Source organism: Apostichopus japonicus, chromosome 22 (assembly GCF_037975245.1).
Source record: "Apostichopus japonicus isolate 1M-3 chromosome 22, ASM3797524v1, whole genome shotgun sequence".
Lineage (NCBI taxonomy): Eukaryota > Metazoa > Echinodermata > Holothuroidea > Aspidochirotida > Stichopodidae > Apostichopus > Apostichopus japonicus.
Window position 1 is genome coordinate 5,930,001 of NC_092582.1, and position 20,911 is coordinate 5,950,911.

A 20,911-nucleotide genomic window follows, 5' to 3' on the forward strand; every position below is an offset into this window, starting at 1 on the left:
CAATTAAATAATTATGTTAATTAATCTAAGTGTCATTTACTCCTTTTATGAGTTGTTGTGTTGTGTTTTGTTTTGTTTCTTTTCGTTTACTTGTCTCAACCATAACTCTCGTCGTCACGGAGAGGCAGCTAAAGAGCTTATTATTATTGGTTATTCAAAAATCTGCAAACCTTGCGAGTCCCAACTTTCCTTCACAGGTACTTCTAGCTGATGAGCCCATTGCAAATATTTATTTATCTCTCTTTAAATATTTCACTGTGGGATCTTACATGTATATTGAGATATTGAAAATGTACACATATCCCTAACATAATTCAAACCTGAAACCCTCTTCACAATTTTAATATCAGCAGCACAAAAATGTGGAAATCCTTGGAACTTGGTACTTTCAAGGCACTGTATCTCATAAGTAGTAAGATGAGGAGGGGTGGGGGGATTGGCTGCCAGGCTGCATGGGAGGTAATATTTTTTTTTGTTTCCTATATTCACACTACATGCATTCACCTAGTCTGTCTGCCAAGAACATCTCTATTGTTTAATTGTGAATCAGCCTGCCAGCATGCATGGCATTTTTATTTTTGATGATCTTACTACTTTGTGTTAACATCTTACATTAAGACATTTTAATAAACCAACCACTGTGTCTCATTGTACCTGACAAAGCATGATGAGCTTCTACATCTACCCAGGCCAAAATGGGCACTGTATAAATAATTTTACACTACATGTTTTGTATCTCCGTAATATCCATACTTCTGCCAGAAACACTTCTCCTTTTGATATAATTATCCTCAAGAAGCATGTGCCATCTTCCAATACCTCATTTTCAAAGGTAATATGAGCAAATAGTTTTGAATTACTACCGGCAAGTGCTATTATACGCTGCTGTCCAAATAATATTGCATCTAATTGGAGAAAACAAATACTGTGCACCATTTGTTACAAACAATGAACTACTTGTGTGAAGAAAACGTTTTCATCGATCGGGATATGAGGTTATATTTGTATCATATTAAAATGGGAATAATGGTTCTCTTGGACCTACCACAGTAAAGTTTGGAGGTCCAGGCGGGCCAGGTGGACCCGGTAAGCCTTTCATTCCCTGTTGAAGAGCAAAAAAGGACACATTCACATTTTTAAATCAAAATATTGGGAGACATTTATTTGAAGGCTTCTCCAAGGGTCTATAATTATCGAGACTGCTAATGCCTATACATTTGAATGGATAGTTGTATTGTTAGCAACTGAGGTAAACACAGTCAAAAATTTCTGTGTATCGAATTCAATATGTTAATGCACATACAATGTATCGATCAAAGGAATTCATCAAGCAGTCTGATATACAAAGTCCAAGCGGTATTCTGTGCTGGGCGCTTAGAGTCAAGAAATGTTAGAAAACAAATATATTCCAAAATAATAATAATAATAAATGCAAATTATATAGCGCCAATATCCAGAGGAAAACCAATGCTCAGTGGCGCTAGTGCTCAGGGAAAGCAGTCAAAAATAGATAAGTTTTGAGTCTATTTATGAAAATGTTAACGTTGGGTGCCGACTTGATTTGCAGTGGAAGTGAGTTCCAAAGAGTAGGAGCGGCATTAGCAAATGATCGTTGACCAAATGACTTGAGCTTCAACTTAGGTACATGGAGCAGTAGCTGATATGAGGACCGGAGAGAGCGGGTAGTGGTCTTCCGACTGATCATGTTACTCATGTATTCTGGTGCTAATCCATGCAGGGCTTTATATGTGAGCAGGATGATCTTGAAGTTTATCCTGTAGGAAACAGGTAACCAGTGCAGTTGCCGAAGAAATCTCTATTTGAAAATGGTGAAGTTGGAAGCCGCCATTTTTTTTATGTGAGTAGAAAAACATTCCTTAGCTCAGGAGCTGTAACACCAAATGATCGACACCTATATAAGGCAAGCTTCCATTCTGGTTTCATCAAATGATTCATTACGAATGAATCGTTTGACAATAATATGGCTTGCTTTAGTCACATTGATAGGCGGAGTGTATAGCCTAGTGGTTAACGCCGGCGTCTCCCAGTCATGAGATCCCCGGTTCGATTCCCCGCCGACAGCAATGTGTGTCGTCTGGCAAGGGTGTTGTTCAATAACAACTTCCCGACATGGACGTTAAATGGATGTGTGCCGAGAGATTGGCTTCGGTCAGCTTGCGAGTCTACAAGCCTCCATGGCTTCTTTCGCGAGTTCCTGCTTGCGGGAAGATCACATATACATACATACATACATAAGGGGGAGCTACTCCATTGAGAGCAGAAACTGAAATAAGAATAATGAACAGTGACTTCAGTGAGTTTAATAAACATTAAAGTACTAAAAATTCTTCTCACCTTTTCACCAGGAGGACCAGGAAGGCCCGGTGTGTTTCCCATTAGGCCAGGAGGCCCTGGAGTTCCTGGACCACGCGGTCCTTGTGGTCCCGGTGGACCACGGTTACCCTGAATTAAAGAAATCCACACATGATATTGGTAATGACTTAAGCTAGATATTTAAAGTTTGATATGTGCGACAAAACCCTAACTTAATACAACCCTAACTTGATACAGACTTAAGCTTTGAAGATGCCAGGACCAATGACTAAAACAACAAAAAAGTGAGTAAAGTAGGGTGAGCAGAAGTATGGGTTACACAAGGCATATACCACTGTGGCTACATTATCCCCTGCTTTAATCTTCGGCAAGAAATGAAATATTGTCTAAAGTATAAAAACATACCCTGATTTCAAATCCTGGCACAACAGGTGTGAAACAATCCACCCTACCTTAGCCTTGCTGTCTTACAGCAAATTTGATAGGTCTTAGGCTTAGTTATTGTCTCTGCAGGTAGGCCCGTTAGCAAGTAAAACTTAATAAGACTAAACAAAGATTCTAAAAACCAATATGATTCGTTTGATTAGTAGGATATTTACAAATCAATACTTGAGAGAAATATCAAAACTGTCACCAGTGCAGTAAAATGTTCAGGATTTCAGCATGAATTTGGCAGGCTACTGTAGCCTCCTTCCCATAACGGGAACATAAATCATGTGAACCTCCTGTAGCAACCAGCGAGTATGTACTACGTGTACAGAAAGTAGCAATATTTCTATTCATGAATATTCATGGAGTCAGTTTTCACTTCATCCAGTTGAGACAATTTCCTAATGCTAATACCTCTCTAAACTGTACTCCAATGTGATGCTTCAAAGCACTGGTATTGACAGTACAAACAGTTCCTAACCTTGACCTGATAGAAACATGATATTCATACTGCTCGTACTGACAATACGAGTGCTCTGAACGGGGACCTGACACTACAGTATAGAAAAAATTGTCCCACCTGGGTGTTCACTTTACAAACTTGCACTCAATATTCTAATGACCAAATTAACATCAGAATAAATGTTTATGATAATGTGAATGAATTTACTGCAACGCTCGGCATTTTTTCTCCATTAACAACATCAGTCACCTAGTTTTATATTGTCAACAGTTGCAAATATTTTATCGATACAGATATCAGACGGATTTATATCAAATGTCAGCAGATCGATAATCGGTCCGACGGTTAATCTTCTACTTTTAGGGCCCAGAATGTTAGGGTGAATGATTCTTGCTTTATAATTTCACCTTTTCTCCTTGAGGCCCAGGCCTACCATATGGTCCATCTCTTCCAGGGCGTCCCTGTCTCGTCTCTCCTTCGGGTCCTCGTATCCCCCTTGGACCAGCATCACCCTGAAAATGGAATTTAATTTACAAATTATTGTGGATGATCATGCCTTAATTTAACTGATATAACTAATTATAATAGAATTAATAAGAAGGCTACTGCCATATAAAAATAATAATGATAGTAATTTATTCTTATATAGCGCTTTACATCAAAGAATGATCTCAAAGCACTTCACAAAAACGCATAAAATATTACAACTTAAAATTATTACAGCTTAAAAAATATTACAGCCTAAAAATAAAGCAACATAAAACTTACAAAAATAAATAAATAAATAAATATCCTAACAATAATTATTAAAGCAATAAAAATAAGAAATTAAAGTTAAAGACGAAAGCAATAAAACATGACATCAAACAATAAAGCTAAAATACTAAATTATCACAGCCGAAAATTAGTAACAATAAGACTATCAAAATATAAATACATATAAAACTGTTCACTTATACTAAATAATTTTTGGGGTGTGCTCTCATTCCAGCATTGATGACCCTATAAGGCAAACATGTCAAATGTTGGACACTGAGGGGATGCAGCAACTATTGATAAGTAACTTAATTATCACACTTTGGCAAGTCGAAATGACTCAAATAATGGGTTGGCTCCTCAATCATACCGAAAATGCAAGAAAATGGACCCAACTTCATCTCACAACCTGAAAGCCAACTGGTTTGGCGATTCTTCGCCACATTTTTAAATGCGAAAATTTTTAACGTATCACTAAACACAAGATTTTCAAGTTTGGAGCAACGGTTGACTTGAAGTGATCAGTCTGGGACTTTTTGTTGACAAGGTTTTGCAGACTTTAACCCTGTTGACCTCCATGTTTCACAAGAAAATAATTAAGTACCTGGCATGCAATAAGATGGATCTAAAACACTGAGAATTTCAAGTTCATCAAAGGTTATACTTTTCTAGTTATCCTATTTACGAGCTTCAGACATGTGACATATGGTGACCTAAACTGACCTATGACCTTCATACATAAACTAAAGTGTTATATTGCATATAGTATGATCAAAGTTTATTTCTTGGCTAGGAAACACATGAGAAAGTTTTTGCCCTCCCAGGTTCATAACTCTACCAATTGTTAGTACATTGTTGAATTACCACAACAATAACAGTTTAGCTACTATCAACTGCTAATCCAAGGCTCAGGCATTGAACGAAGGACATATGCGAAGATATATAAACCTGTGTATGCCAAACAAATTCACATCAATTTATAGGTAGTAGTATTATAATACAAACAGCGATAGAAACTTCCTTCGTATGACGTACTCACCATAGGGCCAAATCTTCCTCTTCTACCCTTTGGACCTGGTGGACCTTGTGGACCACGTTCTCCCACGGGACCTTGAGGACCACGAGCTCCAATAGGGCCCCGCAGTCCCTACCTCCAAGAAAAAAGCAAGAATTTGCATCTAAAGTAAACACCAACCTTGTAAAACCTGTCAACTGCAGGCAATTATAATCAACCCATACAAGACATTCCTGACTCCATTGGAGAAGGTGAATGAGTAGTGTTAGCTGCTTTTTGGTGTTTTTTTTTAAAGTGTTTTAGTCCAGCGATGGTTGTTTAGATCTACTGTATCACACTACTGTCACCATGAATTAAATAATAACAGCATCAAACCAGCTGGTTAATAGTTTGCCTGGAAAATTATCTAAGATAAAATATTAATTAGCCTAAATAAGAAAATAACAACCATCTGATGGATAAGATTGCAAACATAGTTAATCTTAACAGATCATCCCTACAGGAATCATTTCAAAATAACAACCATATGATGGATCAGATTGCAACCATAGTTAATCTTAACAGATCATCCCTACAGGAATCATTACAAAATAACAACCGTCTGATGGATCAGATTGCAACCATAGTTAATCTTAACAGATCATATCTACAGGAATCATTACAAAGTAAAAACCCTCTGATGGATCAGATTGCAACCATAGTTTATCTTAACAGATCATCCCTGCAGGAATCATTACAAAATAACAACCGTCTGATGGATCAGGTTACAACCATAGTTAATCTTAACAGATCATACCTACAGGAATCATTACAAAGTAACAACCGTCTGATGGATCAGATTGCAACCATAGTTAATCTTGACAGATCATCCCTACAGGAATCATTACTTAGTAACAACCGTCTGATGGATCAGATTGCAACCATATTTAATCTTGACAGATCATCCCTACAGGAATCATTACAAAATAACAACCGTCTGATGGATCAGATTGCAACCATAGTTAATCTTATCAGATCATCCTAACAGGAATCATTACTAAAATACAACTGTCTGATGGATCAGATTGCAACCATTAGTTCATCTCAACAGATCATCCTTACAGGAATCATTACAAAATTAACAATTTCTAACCTGAGCTCCAGGTGCACCTACATCACCTACTGCTCCTGTGGGCCCTGCTGGTCCTAATACACCCTGGAAACCCTTGTCTCCTGCTTCACCTTTGTACCCTGGGGTTGTATTCTGTAAGATTAAAAGAAAAGACAAATTAGAATCAAGCGCAGGATCAAACCCAACCAACAGGTACTTATGTTCACAGTACAGGCATTACCTGCAATGGTTGATGGGCCCTTGGGAGCAATTTGCCAAATTTTTGCAACGATATAGAGTAAACAATCAACAAAGTATTACCTTCAGTCTATTAATATGCGATCTGGAGTTACTATGGTAACAATTATCATCACAATATGGGTGTATTACAGTCATCATTACGGTTAAACTATTAAACAGTGTTTCTACAGAGGATGACATGTTACTATAAACAGCCTGGTCATCCTTTCAGTCAACATTACAGGATAATGTAGAGATAACAACCCTGCATTGCTGCAGTTAGGGTAAAACTATGGACATTGAGTTGATTAATGGTATGTTATATGTGAGGTAATCTAGAGTAATACAATGGACATTGAGTTGATTATAGGGTATGTGATATGTGAGGATAATGTAGAGACATCATCATTAGAATCACTCTAATGCTGCTATCATCACTCAGTAAACTAACATCAACAGCATATTAATATACAGTTTATATAGAGTAAACTAACATCATTTAAGCTAATAGTAATAGTTTATCACCACCTAAAGGCGGCTGGCCAGTATTCACCTACACTATGTGTTGACTTATGGTCAAAAGCACTATAGGATGCCCAGTAGCTATTACGGTTATACTTTGAGAAAGCCATCGTAGCCATATGCTGAAATATGGTTATCCCCACTATAGCCTGACCCATTAATAATCACCACTTAAGGTCACCCTATGGTCATCATCAGAATAAGCTAGGCCCAAGGTCATGACCATTAAACATTGGTAAATAGTCATCACCACTTTAGGTCACCCTATCGTCACCATGACTACAGCATGACGACCAATAGAGTTCACCGCTACTGACTGGAGTGCATCATAGTAACAACTGATAAATATGTCCTGCCAATCATCGACTGAATTATTTTTCCTTGAACATACTAGACTACGAAAAAACGTACACTGCAACCGTATATATTGCAGGCAAAAACTTCTAATACTGAAATCATATGACATGACCGTGTGGAAAAATAGCAGCGACAGGACGTCAAGAAAGATTGGTTCTGTCAAAAAACTAACATTTATTCCTGGAATGCCGACAAGACCAGGTTCTCCTTTGTAGCCTTTCAGACCCTGAAGGGAAAATTGAGACAAGATTTAAACTTCAGTCCTAAACACAAATTTACCAAATAAGTGACTATTAAATACATTGATAAGTGATAAATGATTTTCAACATTTCACAGACCCTTTGCTTTATATATGATTATTAAACTGTATGGCCAACCTTTTTGAATGTTCATATCATGTTTACAAAGCAAAGAGTAGCATAAACACTATATTACATATGTAATCGTTACAGCATGGATTCCCTTAAGAATTTGGCAAGGAGAGAAAACTGAAACGGATGACTATAGATTCTGACATCAATTCATGTGATAACTTAGGACAGAGCTGTGAAGAATCTTTTGGGTGCGGGAGGGGGGAGGGAGGGGGGATGATGGATGAGAAGACTGAACAACAATGAAGATCATGTTTTGTTGAAAAGAGGTTGAACCCAAGACCATACTGTTTGCATAAGCGGAATTCTTATGTTGTCAACCATGAATACATTAGACCAGTCTTACATGTTGTGTACACAGCTTAAACCAGGTCAAAGATTCTGAAAGTGGGAGGGGAAGACCATTGGGGTGGGGGAAGAACAGGTCCGCCGTCAGTTCACTTGGCCTACAGATGTTGTGTCCATGCTCAGTTGCAGTTACTGTGGGGAACTCTGGTCATCATTCTTCATGACTAGCGGCATGATTTAACTCAATGGGGTAGACAGGCGGCGCCTTTAGTACAAATTTGCTCTTCTGTCTCGAGTCAGGTTTGTTTTCTTGTGATTTTCCCTCTGGACTTTAGGCCCACATCACAACATGTGGATTTACCAAAATAAGACTATTTATTTTTAATTAATATAAATAAATGAAGTGCTGTATTAACTGCTTACCCTAAGCCCCGGTAGGCCCACAGGCCCCTGGAAACCTTTCATTCCAGGCATACCCTGAAAGGTAAACAGGTGAATTAATAAACAGTTGAATGAACTTAAGCAATCAATGAAACAAAAGCTGGTATATACCATAGCTATTATACATTATAGCTGATAGTATATTATAGCTGGCATCAAGTGTATCTGGTTTATACTATAGCTATATAGTATACATTATAGCTGGTTATATGATATAGCTGGTATCAAGTGTATCTGGCATATAACATAGCTAGTACATACCATAGCTGGTATATACTGTAGCTAGTATATATACTAGCTGGAATACAATAGATGGTTTACAGGGTTGTCCAACCTTTTGCAGAGGAAGGCCACATGGAATGATTATGATGAAGGAGGGGGCCGCATGAACCCTACGCTCGATTTTTTGCCCGACGCCCAAGGCAACAAAGTGTGAGCACTGGGCGCGAAGCGCACTGATTATTTTCCTCCCTGGTAAAACAGATGAATAAGGTCCAGCCGCCCCCCCCCCCCCCTCCGCTGAGAGAGTGTCACACAGACTGACCTGTATGCAGTTTTTTGGACCCAGAAGGTTGGAATGATTGATTATATAGCTTCAAATTGTTATCAATAAATCTGCTCACTAAAATTTTGCACCGTAGAGCATCTCTGGCGGGCTGGACGCAACCCTGCGGCGGGCCGGGCTGTGGCCCGCGGACCGTAGGTTGGACAACCCTGGTTTATACTATAGCTATATAGTATACATTATAGCTGGTTATATGATATAGCTGGTATCAAGTTTATCTGGCATTTAACATAGCTGGTACATACCATAGCTGGTATATACAGTAGCTAGTATATATATACTAGCTGGAATACAATAGATGGTTAATACTATAGCTATATAAGATACATTATAGCTGATTATATGATATAGCTGGCACCAACTATAGCTATTATATACAATAGCTGGTACATACCATAGCTGGTATATACAGCTGTAGCTAGTATTTATAATAGCTGGTATACATTAGATGGTTTATACTATAGCTATACAGTTTACATTATAGCTGGTTATATGATATAGCTGGCACCAACTATACTATTATTTACAAAAGCTGGTACACAACCATAGCTGGTATACACTGTAGCTAGTATTTATAATAACTGGTATATACATTAGATGGTTTATACTGTAGCTATATAGTAAACATTATAGTTGGTTAGAAAGTAAATATTATAATTAAAACCTTTGGTATATGAGAAAGTGCTAAAACTGTGCTTTGTTTGTAGTAGTGACAAGTTGATGGTTACCCTACATTTGACCTACCAATTCACCCATTACACCTCTAGTTCCATTTGCACCAGGGAGGCCTCTTCCCCCACTAACGCCAGCATCTCCTTTGGGACCCTCTGGTCCCTGTCGTCCAATCATCCCGGGGTCTCCTGGTCTGCCTGGATAGCCATCGAAACCCTTAGGTCCTCTCTCACCCTATGATGAAATTAGGTGAGCAACACTTTATGATACCTCCGAGTTCCCCGGGAGCGACAAATTGTTCATCCAGAGCAAACCGAGTACTACTACTGGAGCAACTAATGTCTCAACTGCTATAATCCCCCTCCCCCTCCCCAAGCACCACTGGAAGAATAGAAGTTTTTTCGTCTCTAATTAATTCAGCTTTTATTGACTTTTAAGAAGCAAGAGATGCAAAGTTAGATGAGATTACAATAACATTGGTTCTTTCCAGTGTGTTATTAGTCATGCATTTCATCAATAATTGCGATAACAGGTTTGGAAGTAAAGGGTCCCTCTTGCCTGTGCTCCAATTCCAACAGTCTATTTCGTCCAATGAATAGCATTAAAGAGCAACACAAGAAGACATTATGCCAGTCAGTAGTATAATGACCTAACACACGACCCCAAAGCTTCAGTAATACGTAAGGAGAGGGAGAAGCTCTATACTTATAACATTGAGCCTAACCTACTAAACGCCATCACAAACATACTAGTATTCAAATTTTGGAGCATTCGAATAATAAATATCAACTTTTTCTATAAAATGAAGAATCCAAATTGAAAACAAAGTAATGAAACTTTAAGTACCTCTATTCCAGCATCACCCTGCCTTCCAGGCTCGCCTCTTGAGCCCCTAGGACCAGCCCTCCCGATAGGTCCAGGGGGTCCTCTTTCTCCTTCCAGACCCCTTTCTCCCTGCAAAGACATGAAAAGAAGTGTGGGTGAGGATGTAGAGATGGGAATAAAGGTTAGCTATGATTCATGAATATTCAATTCTGCCAGCCTAATTTGCATTTGATCCCCAAATCAGACATATCACTTGACAACTGATATGTTACTATATACCAGGGGTGGCCAAAACATTTTGTCTGATTTCCCTAACTAATATATAAGGTAAACTGACAACTTTACTCACATCTCTCTAACTTTTGAGATTTATCTAATGTCTCTCTTAGAGTTACAAGCGAGTTTGGACACCCCTTCTATAAACTAAAGCAGTGTCTGGCTGACTCTGATAAATTTGTGTTACCATGACAACAGCGATATACTATAACAATGCAGTTCATTAGCTTATCACTAATTTAACTCATTCAAAAGAATGACAGAACTTTCAAACTGCAATATTTCTGAAGAATGTTGTACATGTGTGTGACTTTTTATAAATTTGTTTTTGATTCCCCTATATATTCATTATGCTATTCAAACTACAATCCCTCAACAATATAGATTTACCACCATGATTAGTTCAATTTCATTAAAAAAAAAAATAATAATCAATGTTGACAATTTTGATAATTTTCCAATTTGCTGTATGATCATACTCAGAATGTTGCCAAGGGCTGCTTTAAAGTTTGTTTTAGATCAATCACTCATATACATTCACTTGTAGAAAAACCAAGTCTTTAAGTGGAGCAGCTTAAATCTTAACCCACTATGGAGAGTACATACATACACCCAAAACATGATTCAATGGAACCTTTACCTACCCTCTCACCTTGTTCCCCTGGGAATCCTACCGATCCTGGTAGTCCTACTTCACCTTTCAATGATGGTTGCCCACGCTCTCCACGTAATCCTGTAGGTCCAACTGGTCCCTTCAGCAAGATGACACAAATAGATTCAGACAAATGAGGGTGTTAGTAAGTGTCAGTTTGGACGGCATAATCCTAGCCTTTATTAGTAGGTGTGTTACAGTCGCCATCCCTAATGTTGTTAGTTGAGCAATGTGCTAGTTTCTGCCCTATCAGCGTTCCACTCTTTCTCCTTTCTAAAAATAGATTCATTTTATTGTTGCTATGTAGTTTTACCACGTTGATGCTACTGCTACAGTAACTCTTACGCTAGCAATATCATTTCAGTTAATTAAGTAAATTTGAGTTATAACAGTTTGACAAGAGTGCCCTCGCTAAGCCAGGTCAGCCAAAGGAAGTTGAAATCGTTGAATTTGAGAAATAGCAACCTGGAATACTTGGATGACTTCACCTGTATGAGAACCTGGAATCTCTCGAACTAACGAGAAATTGTAATTACTCGGAACAGCCGTTAATGACTTTAAACTCTGTATGGCAGATAACAAAGATGAATATGCAAGGAAATCCAATATCTTAAGCATCGTTATACAGACAGTTGGTGATAAAGAATCTACCTCTAGAGGGCACTGTGGTCAAGTGGTTAAGGCAGTGGACTTGTGATCTAAGGATTACAGGTTCGAGCCCTGGCCAGATCACTGCGATGTGTCCTTGGGCAAGGCACTTTATCTCCATTGCCTCTCTCTTCACCCAGGTGTATAAATGGGGACTTGCGAGGTGACTTGTAAATATAGTTGCATGCGCCGGTTTGTGGCTGCACCCTATGGGAAGTCCCCCAGGGGACACGTGGCTGTGGTGCACTGTGGTGCCCCGGGAAAGATTGTTTGAATTGTGCACAGTTTGGTGTGTAGGCGTGACAAGTTACCAATGACCATGGTTGAGTTACACATCCGAAACAGCAAGTTTGCTTATGAGGATGTTCATTAATCAAGAATCAAAAACCCCCTGAAACGGCACTTAGAACGGAGTATCTAGATGGCAAACTTTTATCCGAGGCTGAAATCCGTCCATCACAATTTTCTCCGAGGTAGAGACGTACCAGTGTCTTCTGTCACCAAAGTGGCCTGCTATGCCGAGCAATCCGAGGATTTCAGGTTAAATCAGTATAGTAAGTTTACCAATTTACACACATCACTTACATTGTAAAAGTTAAAGGTTGTTACTTCTCCTTCTCAGTTTTGACGGTTTTATCAGAGCAAATAACAATTTGAAACCAAAACTTGAAGAAAAAAGAAGAAGAAATACAAGGAAAGGTTCAGTTTTGAGTGAAAAAACAGGGACACATTACAAAAATGTGTGGTTATAGAAATTGTTACTCACCGGTTGTCCAGGATCGCCTTCAAACCCAGGGAGGCCTTCTATCCCTGGCCGGCCATTCTCTCCTCTCTCACCCTTTTGTCCACTTGGTCCTGTTAAACCCATCGTACCCTGTAGGAATAATATTTATTTACATAAGATTGCATTCTGTATGTAATTGGTATCATTATAATCACTGATAATGAGGTTAGTGTGGCTTCTTGAACTAAACTGTGACTGCCTTACTTATCATGATATCTGGCCTGGATAAACAGACATCAGCACTAGAGTTGCCATGGTTATTTAGTCTGACACTGAGTAGTACGATTACTCATACACTTATATGGCTACCCTGGTGTCTTAGACATTTATTATTGGCAGGCCGGGTTAGACAGCCTGAGAATGTGGTTAGCCCGGTTTCCTATACTGATACAATATGGTACCGGAGTTAGACTGATAATTTGGCAACACTGGTTACAAACATTGATGGCGAAGGTAGCCTGGTTACAAACACTGACAATGCGGTCAGCTTGAAAACTTATACTATAAGGCTATCCTGACTACACTGGTATTGTGGTTGGCCTGGTTTTCTTTCTGTACTGACAATCTCATACACGGATGGAAAACAAATATAGCAGAGGAAAAAACCAACACGAAAAAGGAATGACACTAACATTTAATCCTTCAAGTCCTGGTTCACCTATATCACCCTCTGGTCCACGGATACCCTACAGAAAAGGAAAAGCAACAGGAGAACAGATGATTGTAGTGGATGTTTGATATGACTGAGGTCAGAAGTACAGAGGTTAAGTTTATGTCAAATCTTACAAACATGGAATTGTTTATCATGACTGACCAACCCTACACTTAAAACGATAACACTGTAAACACAAAAACATGATTACCGCTTGGAAATGTATGGGAGGAAACTTTCTCATTTAGTATTTACAGTATATTTGACCATTTCAAAACATGGGTGATGAGGATTAGGTACAGTTTTTCTTTTCTTTACACAGTACCTTATCATGATCATACAGAGAAAGGAAGTTTCTAGAATGGTCATATTCAATTAAAGTGAATTACAGAATAGACTGATCATCACATGGACAATTACCATTGGTCCTCGACCACCTGACCGACCATCATTTCCTTTGTCACCTTTTTCACCCTGAAAAGAAACAGATGACCCAAGAGATTATTTGCTAGACCTAACCTTTAATTCTGAGTAACTTCATATTACAGATAATGGCCCCACACAAGATCAAGTACACTTGTTTCTTGGTTGGAAAGCATGGTTGGTTTATTTTTGGTGAAGGAGGGTATATCCTATGTTCGAAATCTTCCGGTTTCTCTCTCCCGCACATTTGTGAATGATTTATGTGGATGGTGATGGCACTTTTTACATTTATTATGATTCTACACTCTACATTTTCAAGAGGTTGTGTGTGTTTTCTATATTTCAAGAGTTTTCTGTAGATAAGAAGTACCTTTATCATACTAACATGGTTTTGGGGAACCTAGTCTCAGCTAAAAGGGATGATTTTGGCCATAATGATAGGCATCGGCTTGTGTGTGGTTTCAAAGTTCACCTAGTGATAATCATTTTTTGAATGTATTAATACCTTATTAGTAATGAGTATGCAGATGGTTGTAAGAGGAACGAACCTTTTCTCCCATAGTACCATCTTGGCCCTTTGGGCCCTGTTCACCCATTGGGCCATCATAGCCATCAATACCATCCAGGCCAGGTGGTCCAACTTCACCTGGTTCTCCAGACATTCCAGGTTCCCCTGGCCGGCCCCTCGCTCCCTAAAAAGGATGAAGAAAAAAAATCCATTAATATAGTTTTGTTTTTGTGATGACTTCAATTGGGGGCATCCAAGATAGTCTCTGCTATTAAGAATGGTTTGTGACTTTCAATAAAAGACTCTATTCTCTTTTGATGAAGGCTTGATTGATGTCCTTCATTTAACAGAACTGCAACTTGCGAGAACTACCATGAATTGTTGCGGGAAATCCCCCCCCCCCCCTTCGAGAGAAAATATAATTTGCGGGACCCTCCAGATGAATTGCAAGAACCCCACAATCTCATGTCCTAATGCGAACATTGTAGTTTACTATCAGTTTAACACTGAAAAAAAATACTTAAGTTGAGGTAGTAGCCTACCATCGATCGATGCTGTGTAATAAATTTGACATCGTACCAACAATCTGATATTGTACTATCAAAAGGATACTGTACGCCAAGAACTTGGATGTTGTATGACTAATTTACATGGTACCACCAATTTTGATAATGTACCGCCAATTAAATGCTGTACTGTCAATTTGCTACAGTACTAAAGACTAGATGTTGCAACATCAATCTTATAACATACCATCCATTTTAAACAGTCAACCATCAATTTGATAATGTAGCATTGATTTGATACTTTGAGCAAATCAATTTGAAAATTTGAAAATTTCATACTGTTCCATCCAGTGTTTTGATACCATATTATCAATTTGATAATTGCACCCTCAATGTGACATTCTACCATCAAGTTGATAATGACACGTGCCGTGCCGTCAATCTGATATTGTACAATCAATATGGTATAGGACACTGTTGGTTTCTCCCGCTCCGGTATAACTTTTGCAATTCCTAGAGCATGAAAACATGTTCACGAAGGTCGAAATAAACAAGAAATCTGTCACGACGTGCATATGCCATTCACCAAAACAGATTCTCCTCTCTATGGCTGGGGTTTGTCTCTTGTTTTCTCTTTATAGAAATTAATCCCTTAAAATCTATTCCGACTATCTCTGGCACGGTATTAATCGTATCTGTCAACCATTATTATTGCAGATTTACCACCTCTTTCTTTCTGAAGCAAAAGAGTACTGATGCAAATCTGATGCCAACATTCTTTATTCTAGAAGTAGAATATCATAATTATGTGAAGAAAACAAAAATAACCAACAAAGGTGAAAACTTAAAGTGTTACAATATTTTCTTCCGTCGTCAATCATTGCCGTTTTCAAACCCGAAGTACAATTTGTAAAACCTGTGATTAATACGACGGAGATTGAAATAACTAATGAGTGCATTGTCCAAATCTGAACAAATCATTGTATTAATCAGTGTAGGAAATGTCAGAGGGTGCACTAACCTTCAAACCGTTCTCTCCAACCAAACCAGGGTCTCCAGGTTCCCCTCTTGGTCCCTGAAGAGAGAATTATTTGGAAGATTTCATCTGGAAATGAAATATTTTTCTTGTGTGTCCACTCATCTTTGAGAGTGAATCGATATAAGGCATAGAGGGCATGAGCTTATGGGTAAACTTTGGGCACTGACTTTAGGATTTGAAAAATGAAAGGCTGGATATCAGCTTTATCAGCAGTGTGGTCATGATATTTCATCGAGGCTGATTATTTTCAACTTATTGGTTCATATAATTTGATTCAGGGAGGTGACAAAAGTACAAGTGCAAGTGGTCATTTCAAATTCATCCCAAAGTAAACATAATATTCAACTCTTCATCAATTCCTCTGATAAACACGAGGACGCTCTCTTCTAACGTTCAGATATCTCTACTAATGTCAGTGACTGCCCAATGATACAATCACATCACACCGAGTTCAGATATCTCTACTAATGTCAGTGACTGCCCAGTGATACAATCACAGCACACCGAGTTCAGATATCTCTACTTATGTCAGTGACTGCCCAGTGATACAATCACATCACACCGAGTTCACATATCTCTACTAATATCATTGACTGCCCAGTGATACAATCACATCCAACCGAGTTCACATATCTCTACTAATATTATTGACCGCCCAGTGATACAATCACATCACACCGAGTTCACATATCTCTACTAATGTCAGTGACCCCCCAGTGATACAATCACATCACACCGAGTTCAGATATCTCTACTAATGTCAGTGACTGCCCAGTGATACAATCACATCACACCGAGTTCAGATATCTCTACTAATGTCAGTGACTGCCCAGTGATACATCACATCCAACCGAGTTCACATATCTCTACCAGTGACTACCCAGTGGTACAATCACATCACACTGAGTTCAGATATCTCTACTAATGTCATTGACTGCCCAGTGATACAATCACAGCACACCGAGTTCAGATATCTCTTCTAATGTCATTGACTGCCCAGTGATACAATCACATCACACCCAGTTCAGATATCTCTACTAATGTCAGTGACTGCCCAGTGATACATCACATCCAACCGAGTTCAGATATCTCTACCAGTGACTACCCAGTGGCACAATCACATCACAACGAGTTCAGATATCTCTACTAATGTCATTGACTGCCCAGTGATACAATCACATCACACCGAGTTCAGATATCTCTACTAATGCCAGTGACTGCCCAGTGATACAATCACATCACTCCGAGTTCAGATATCTCTACCAGTGACTACCCAGTGGTACAATCACATAACACCGAGTTCAGATATCTCTTCTAATGTCAGTGACTGCCCAGTGATACAATCACATCACACCAAGGTTCAGATATCTCTACTAATGTCAGTGACTGCCCAGTGACATATACGATCACATCACACCGAGTTCAGATATCTCTAATAATGTCAGTGACTGCCCAGTGATACAATCACATCACACCGAGTTCAGATATCTCTACTAATGTCAGTGACTGCCCAGTGATACATCACATCCAACCGAGTTCACATATCTCTACCAGTGACTACCCAGTGGTACAATCACATCACACTGAGTTCAGATATCTCTACTAATGTCATTGACTGCCCAGTGATACAATCACAGCACACCGAGTTCAGATATCTCTTCTAATGTCATTGACTGCCCAGTGATACAATCACATCACACCCAGTTCAGATATCTCTACTAGTGTCAGTGACTGCCCAGTGATACATCACATCCAACCGAGTTCAGATATCTCTACCAGTGACTACCCAGTGGCACAATCACATCACAATGAGTTCAGATATCTCTACTAATGTCAGTGACTGCCCAGTGATACAATCACATCACACCGAGTTCAGATATCTCTACTAATGCCAGTGACTGCCCAGTGATACAATCACATCACACCGAGTTCAGATATCTCTACTAATGTCAGTGACTGCCCAGTGATACAATCACATCACACCGAGTTCAGATATCTCTACTAATGTCAGTGACTGCCCAGTGATACATCACATCCAACCGAGTTCACATATCTCTACCAGTGACTACCCAGTGGTACAATCACATCACACTGAGTTCAGATATCTCTACTAATGTCATTGACTGCCCAGTGATACAATCACAGCACACCGAGTTCAGATATCTCTTCTAATGTCATTGACTGCCCAGTGATACAATCACATCACACCCAGTTCAGATATCTCTACTAATGTCAGTGACTGCCCAGTGATACATCACATCCAACCGAGTTCAGATATCTCTACCAGTGACTACCCAGTGGCACAATCACATCACAACGAGTTCAGATATCTCTACTAATGTCAGTGACTGCCCAGTGATACAATCACATCACACCGAGTTCAGATATCTCTACTAATGCCAGTGACTGCCCAGTGATACAATCACATCACTCCGAGTTCAGATATCTCTACCAGTGACTACCCAGTGGTACAATCACATAACACCGAGTTCAGATATCTCTTCTAATGTCAGTGACTGCCCAGTGATACAATCACATCACACCAAGGTTCAGATATCTCTACTAATGTCAGTGACTGCCCAGTGACATATACGATCACATCACACCGAGTTCAGATATCTCTAATAATGTCAGTGACTGCCCAGTGATACAATCACATCACACTGGGTCTTAATTACAACTTGTTGAAGTCTACTCACCGGGTCGCCCATCATGCCTGACATTCCTGTTCTTCCTGGAGGTCCAGTGGAACCCTAAAAGAAGAAAGATTAAAGCCTCTATTCGAAACCTCTTTTAGAATCACAGAGCACTTATCCGTTAGCTATTAACAAGATTTACCGAAGGAAGCTGATGGAGCAAAGTACACGGATTGATTTAATAACACTTCTTTCTTAGACTGGATATCAAAAGACAGCAGAAATTGTAATTTAAAACAAGGTGGAAGTTGCAATCAATAGAGCTATAACATTGCAAGGAATATGCAAATAAAAACATTTATTATTATTATAATTATTACTATTATTATTAATATTATCAAATTCAAGTAACATGAGCACATCATCGACTTTAACAGGGAGCTAATAATAACTCATTGCTAGCTTTTAGAGTATCACAACAAACAGCAGGCATAAAACAAATTTAAGATTGCCAAACTTCCTCAACTGTTTCCAAACTATCTTTATGTTTTCATTTAATGATTTACTTAAACTTTACAACAATTACAAAAAGTACCGATCACTGTGCTGTTTCCTTTACTCTAAAGGTTATCCTTCTAACAAGTTTCAGAGTCGTATTTCCAGCAGATTCCGAAAGTGGTTATCTTAAAAACATATTCTAACTGTTCTGATTGGTTATACTCTGACATTTTATGTGTGTGTGTGTGGGGGGGGGGGGGAAGGTGCGCTTTCCAACAATAAAACTGAGCAAATAATTATGCAAATAAGTAAAACACTCACAGTTGATCCTTTAGTACCATTAATCCCACCAAATCCCTGCAGTCCATTAAATCCTGGAGCCCCTCTTACTCCAGGAATACCAGGTAAGCCAGGGTAACCGGCCAATCCAGGTTCACCTTTAAGTCCTGCTATTCCAGGAATACCAGGTTCACCCTGTTTAAATATTAAAAAAAGTTGGCAATCCATGGAGTTGCAGATCTCATCTCTTCTATGATGGAATGGATCTACATTGAACTTTGACCTTGACCCTCAACAACTACATCAGTACTATTTTAAAAAATTTCCAATTATTCTCTACATATTTTGTGGTTTAATGACTTTTTCTAAATACTGACAAGCAGAGCATGGGCTAAAACTTTTTCTTGGGTGTTTGAACTTTGACCTATGATGTCACTTATCACCCAGGCATGAGTTTACCGTACATGGTCAGGAACCTACCCACCAAGTTTGAACGTGATCGGACTTACGATCTCGGAGGTGTTCATGACATACTTTTTGCACCATTTACACAAGTTTTACCCTTTATCTAACTTTACCTTTGACCCTGACCCTAAATCTGTCTTATTTCAAAATCTGCCTCATCATTCTCTACATATCATGTGGTTTAATGCCTTTTTCCAACATGTTGGCATTCAGAAACTGCCTTAAAACCAATTGTTAGATATCTCGACCTTTGACCCTCTGACATACAAAATTATCAAAACCCCAGGCACAAATTCACATGGTCAAGCACCTACCCACCAAGTTTGAACTTGATTGGATTTACGGTCTAGGAGGAGCTCAAGACAACTTAAGCAAATTTTACCTTTGAACTCAATTGACCTTTGACCTCAACCCTAAACATTCCTACATCTGTCCTATTTAAAATATGTCTCATCACTTCTACACATCGTGTGGGTTAAATGATTTTTTCCCCTACATGTTGACAAGCAGAGAATGACTTAAAAACCAACATTTAGGTTTCTTGACCTTTGACCTCTGATCTATGACATCATCAATTATGCAGACACAAGTTTAGATGGTCAGGAATCTACCCAAGAAGTTTGAATAAAATAGAGTATAGGAGGAGGCTGCGACACCCTTTATTTGCTCACTCAAACACACACTCACTCACAAACTGACTCACTCACACACTTCCTCACATTCCTGATGTGGGTGAAATACAATAACTCATCTCCCTATACATTACATGAATGGAGATGAGATAGCAAATGAAATTAAGCAATATTACACAAAGTCAGCAAAACAGGAAGTATTTTAAATATAAAATATCTTTTAGATATATGTATCATATGAAAATGTTATTTCAGTCATCTGCTGACTATTTTGAAAAAATTTTCATCAACCCTCACATACTAATACTTAACACTCAAAGATCACTAAACATTAACATAAACCATATTTTCCCGTAACTCATTTTTTTGTCCAGATACTTTAGAACTGTGTTCTAGGTCCCTGCATGGTATTTAAAACATTTTGCTAGGTGACCCCAGTTTTTCTTCGCAATTCTCCAATGGCAGATGTTTGTATGATTAAGGGTGCTTAGTTGCAAAAAGGATGTTTTGAAGTTTAGAAAATAATTAATGCTCAGGATTTTGT

General features: G+C 38.7%; 1 protein-coding gene across 3 annotated transcripts in view; it reads right to left on the reverse strand.

Annotated features, from left to right (window-relative positions):
- Window positions 1-20,911, reverse strand: part of LOC139963931 (uncharacterized) — an 84,981-nt gene that overhangs the window by 15,592 nt on the left and 48,478 nt on the right. For all 3 annotated transcript variants that reach the window (XM_071965166.1, XM_071965165.1, XM_071965168.1), the window contains exons 21-37: window positions 19,313-19,465; window positions 18,557-18,610; window positions 15,840-15,893; window positions 14,353-14,496; window positions 13,802-13,855; window positions 13,362-13,415; window positions 12,712-12,819; window positions 11,290-11,397; window positions 10,391-10,498; window positions 9,617-9,778; window positions 8,290-8,343; window positions 7,379-7,432; window positions 6,130-6,240; window positions 5,022-5,129; window positions 3,634-3,738; window positions 2,356-2,463; window positions 1,046-1,102 (exon numbers count right to left, since the gene is read on the reverse strand). In XM_071965166.1, the coding sequence (XP_071821267.1) occupies window positions 1,046-1,102; window positions 2,356-2,463; window positions 3,634-3,738; window positions 5,022-5,129; window positions 6,130-6,240; window positions 7,379-7,432; window positions 8,290-8,343; window positions 9,617-9,778; window positions 10,391-10,498; window positions 11,290-11,397; window positions 12,712-12,819; window positions 13,362-13,415; window positions 13,802-13,855; window positions 14,353-14,496; window positions 15,840-15,893; window positions 18,557-18,610; window positions 19,313-19,465 (1,596 nt within the window). The remainder of the gene's footprint in view (window positions 1-1,045; window positions 1,103-2,355; window positions 2,464-3,633; window positions 3,739-5,021; window positions 5,130-6,129; window positions 6,241-7,378; window positions 7,433-8,289; window positions 8,344-9,616; window positions 9,779-10,390; window positions 10,499-11,289; window positions 11,398-12,711; window positions 12,820-13,361; window positions 13,416-13,801; window positions 13,856-14,352; window positions 14,497-15,839; window positions 15,894-18,556; window positions 18,611-19,312; window positions 19,466-20,911) is intronic.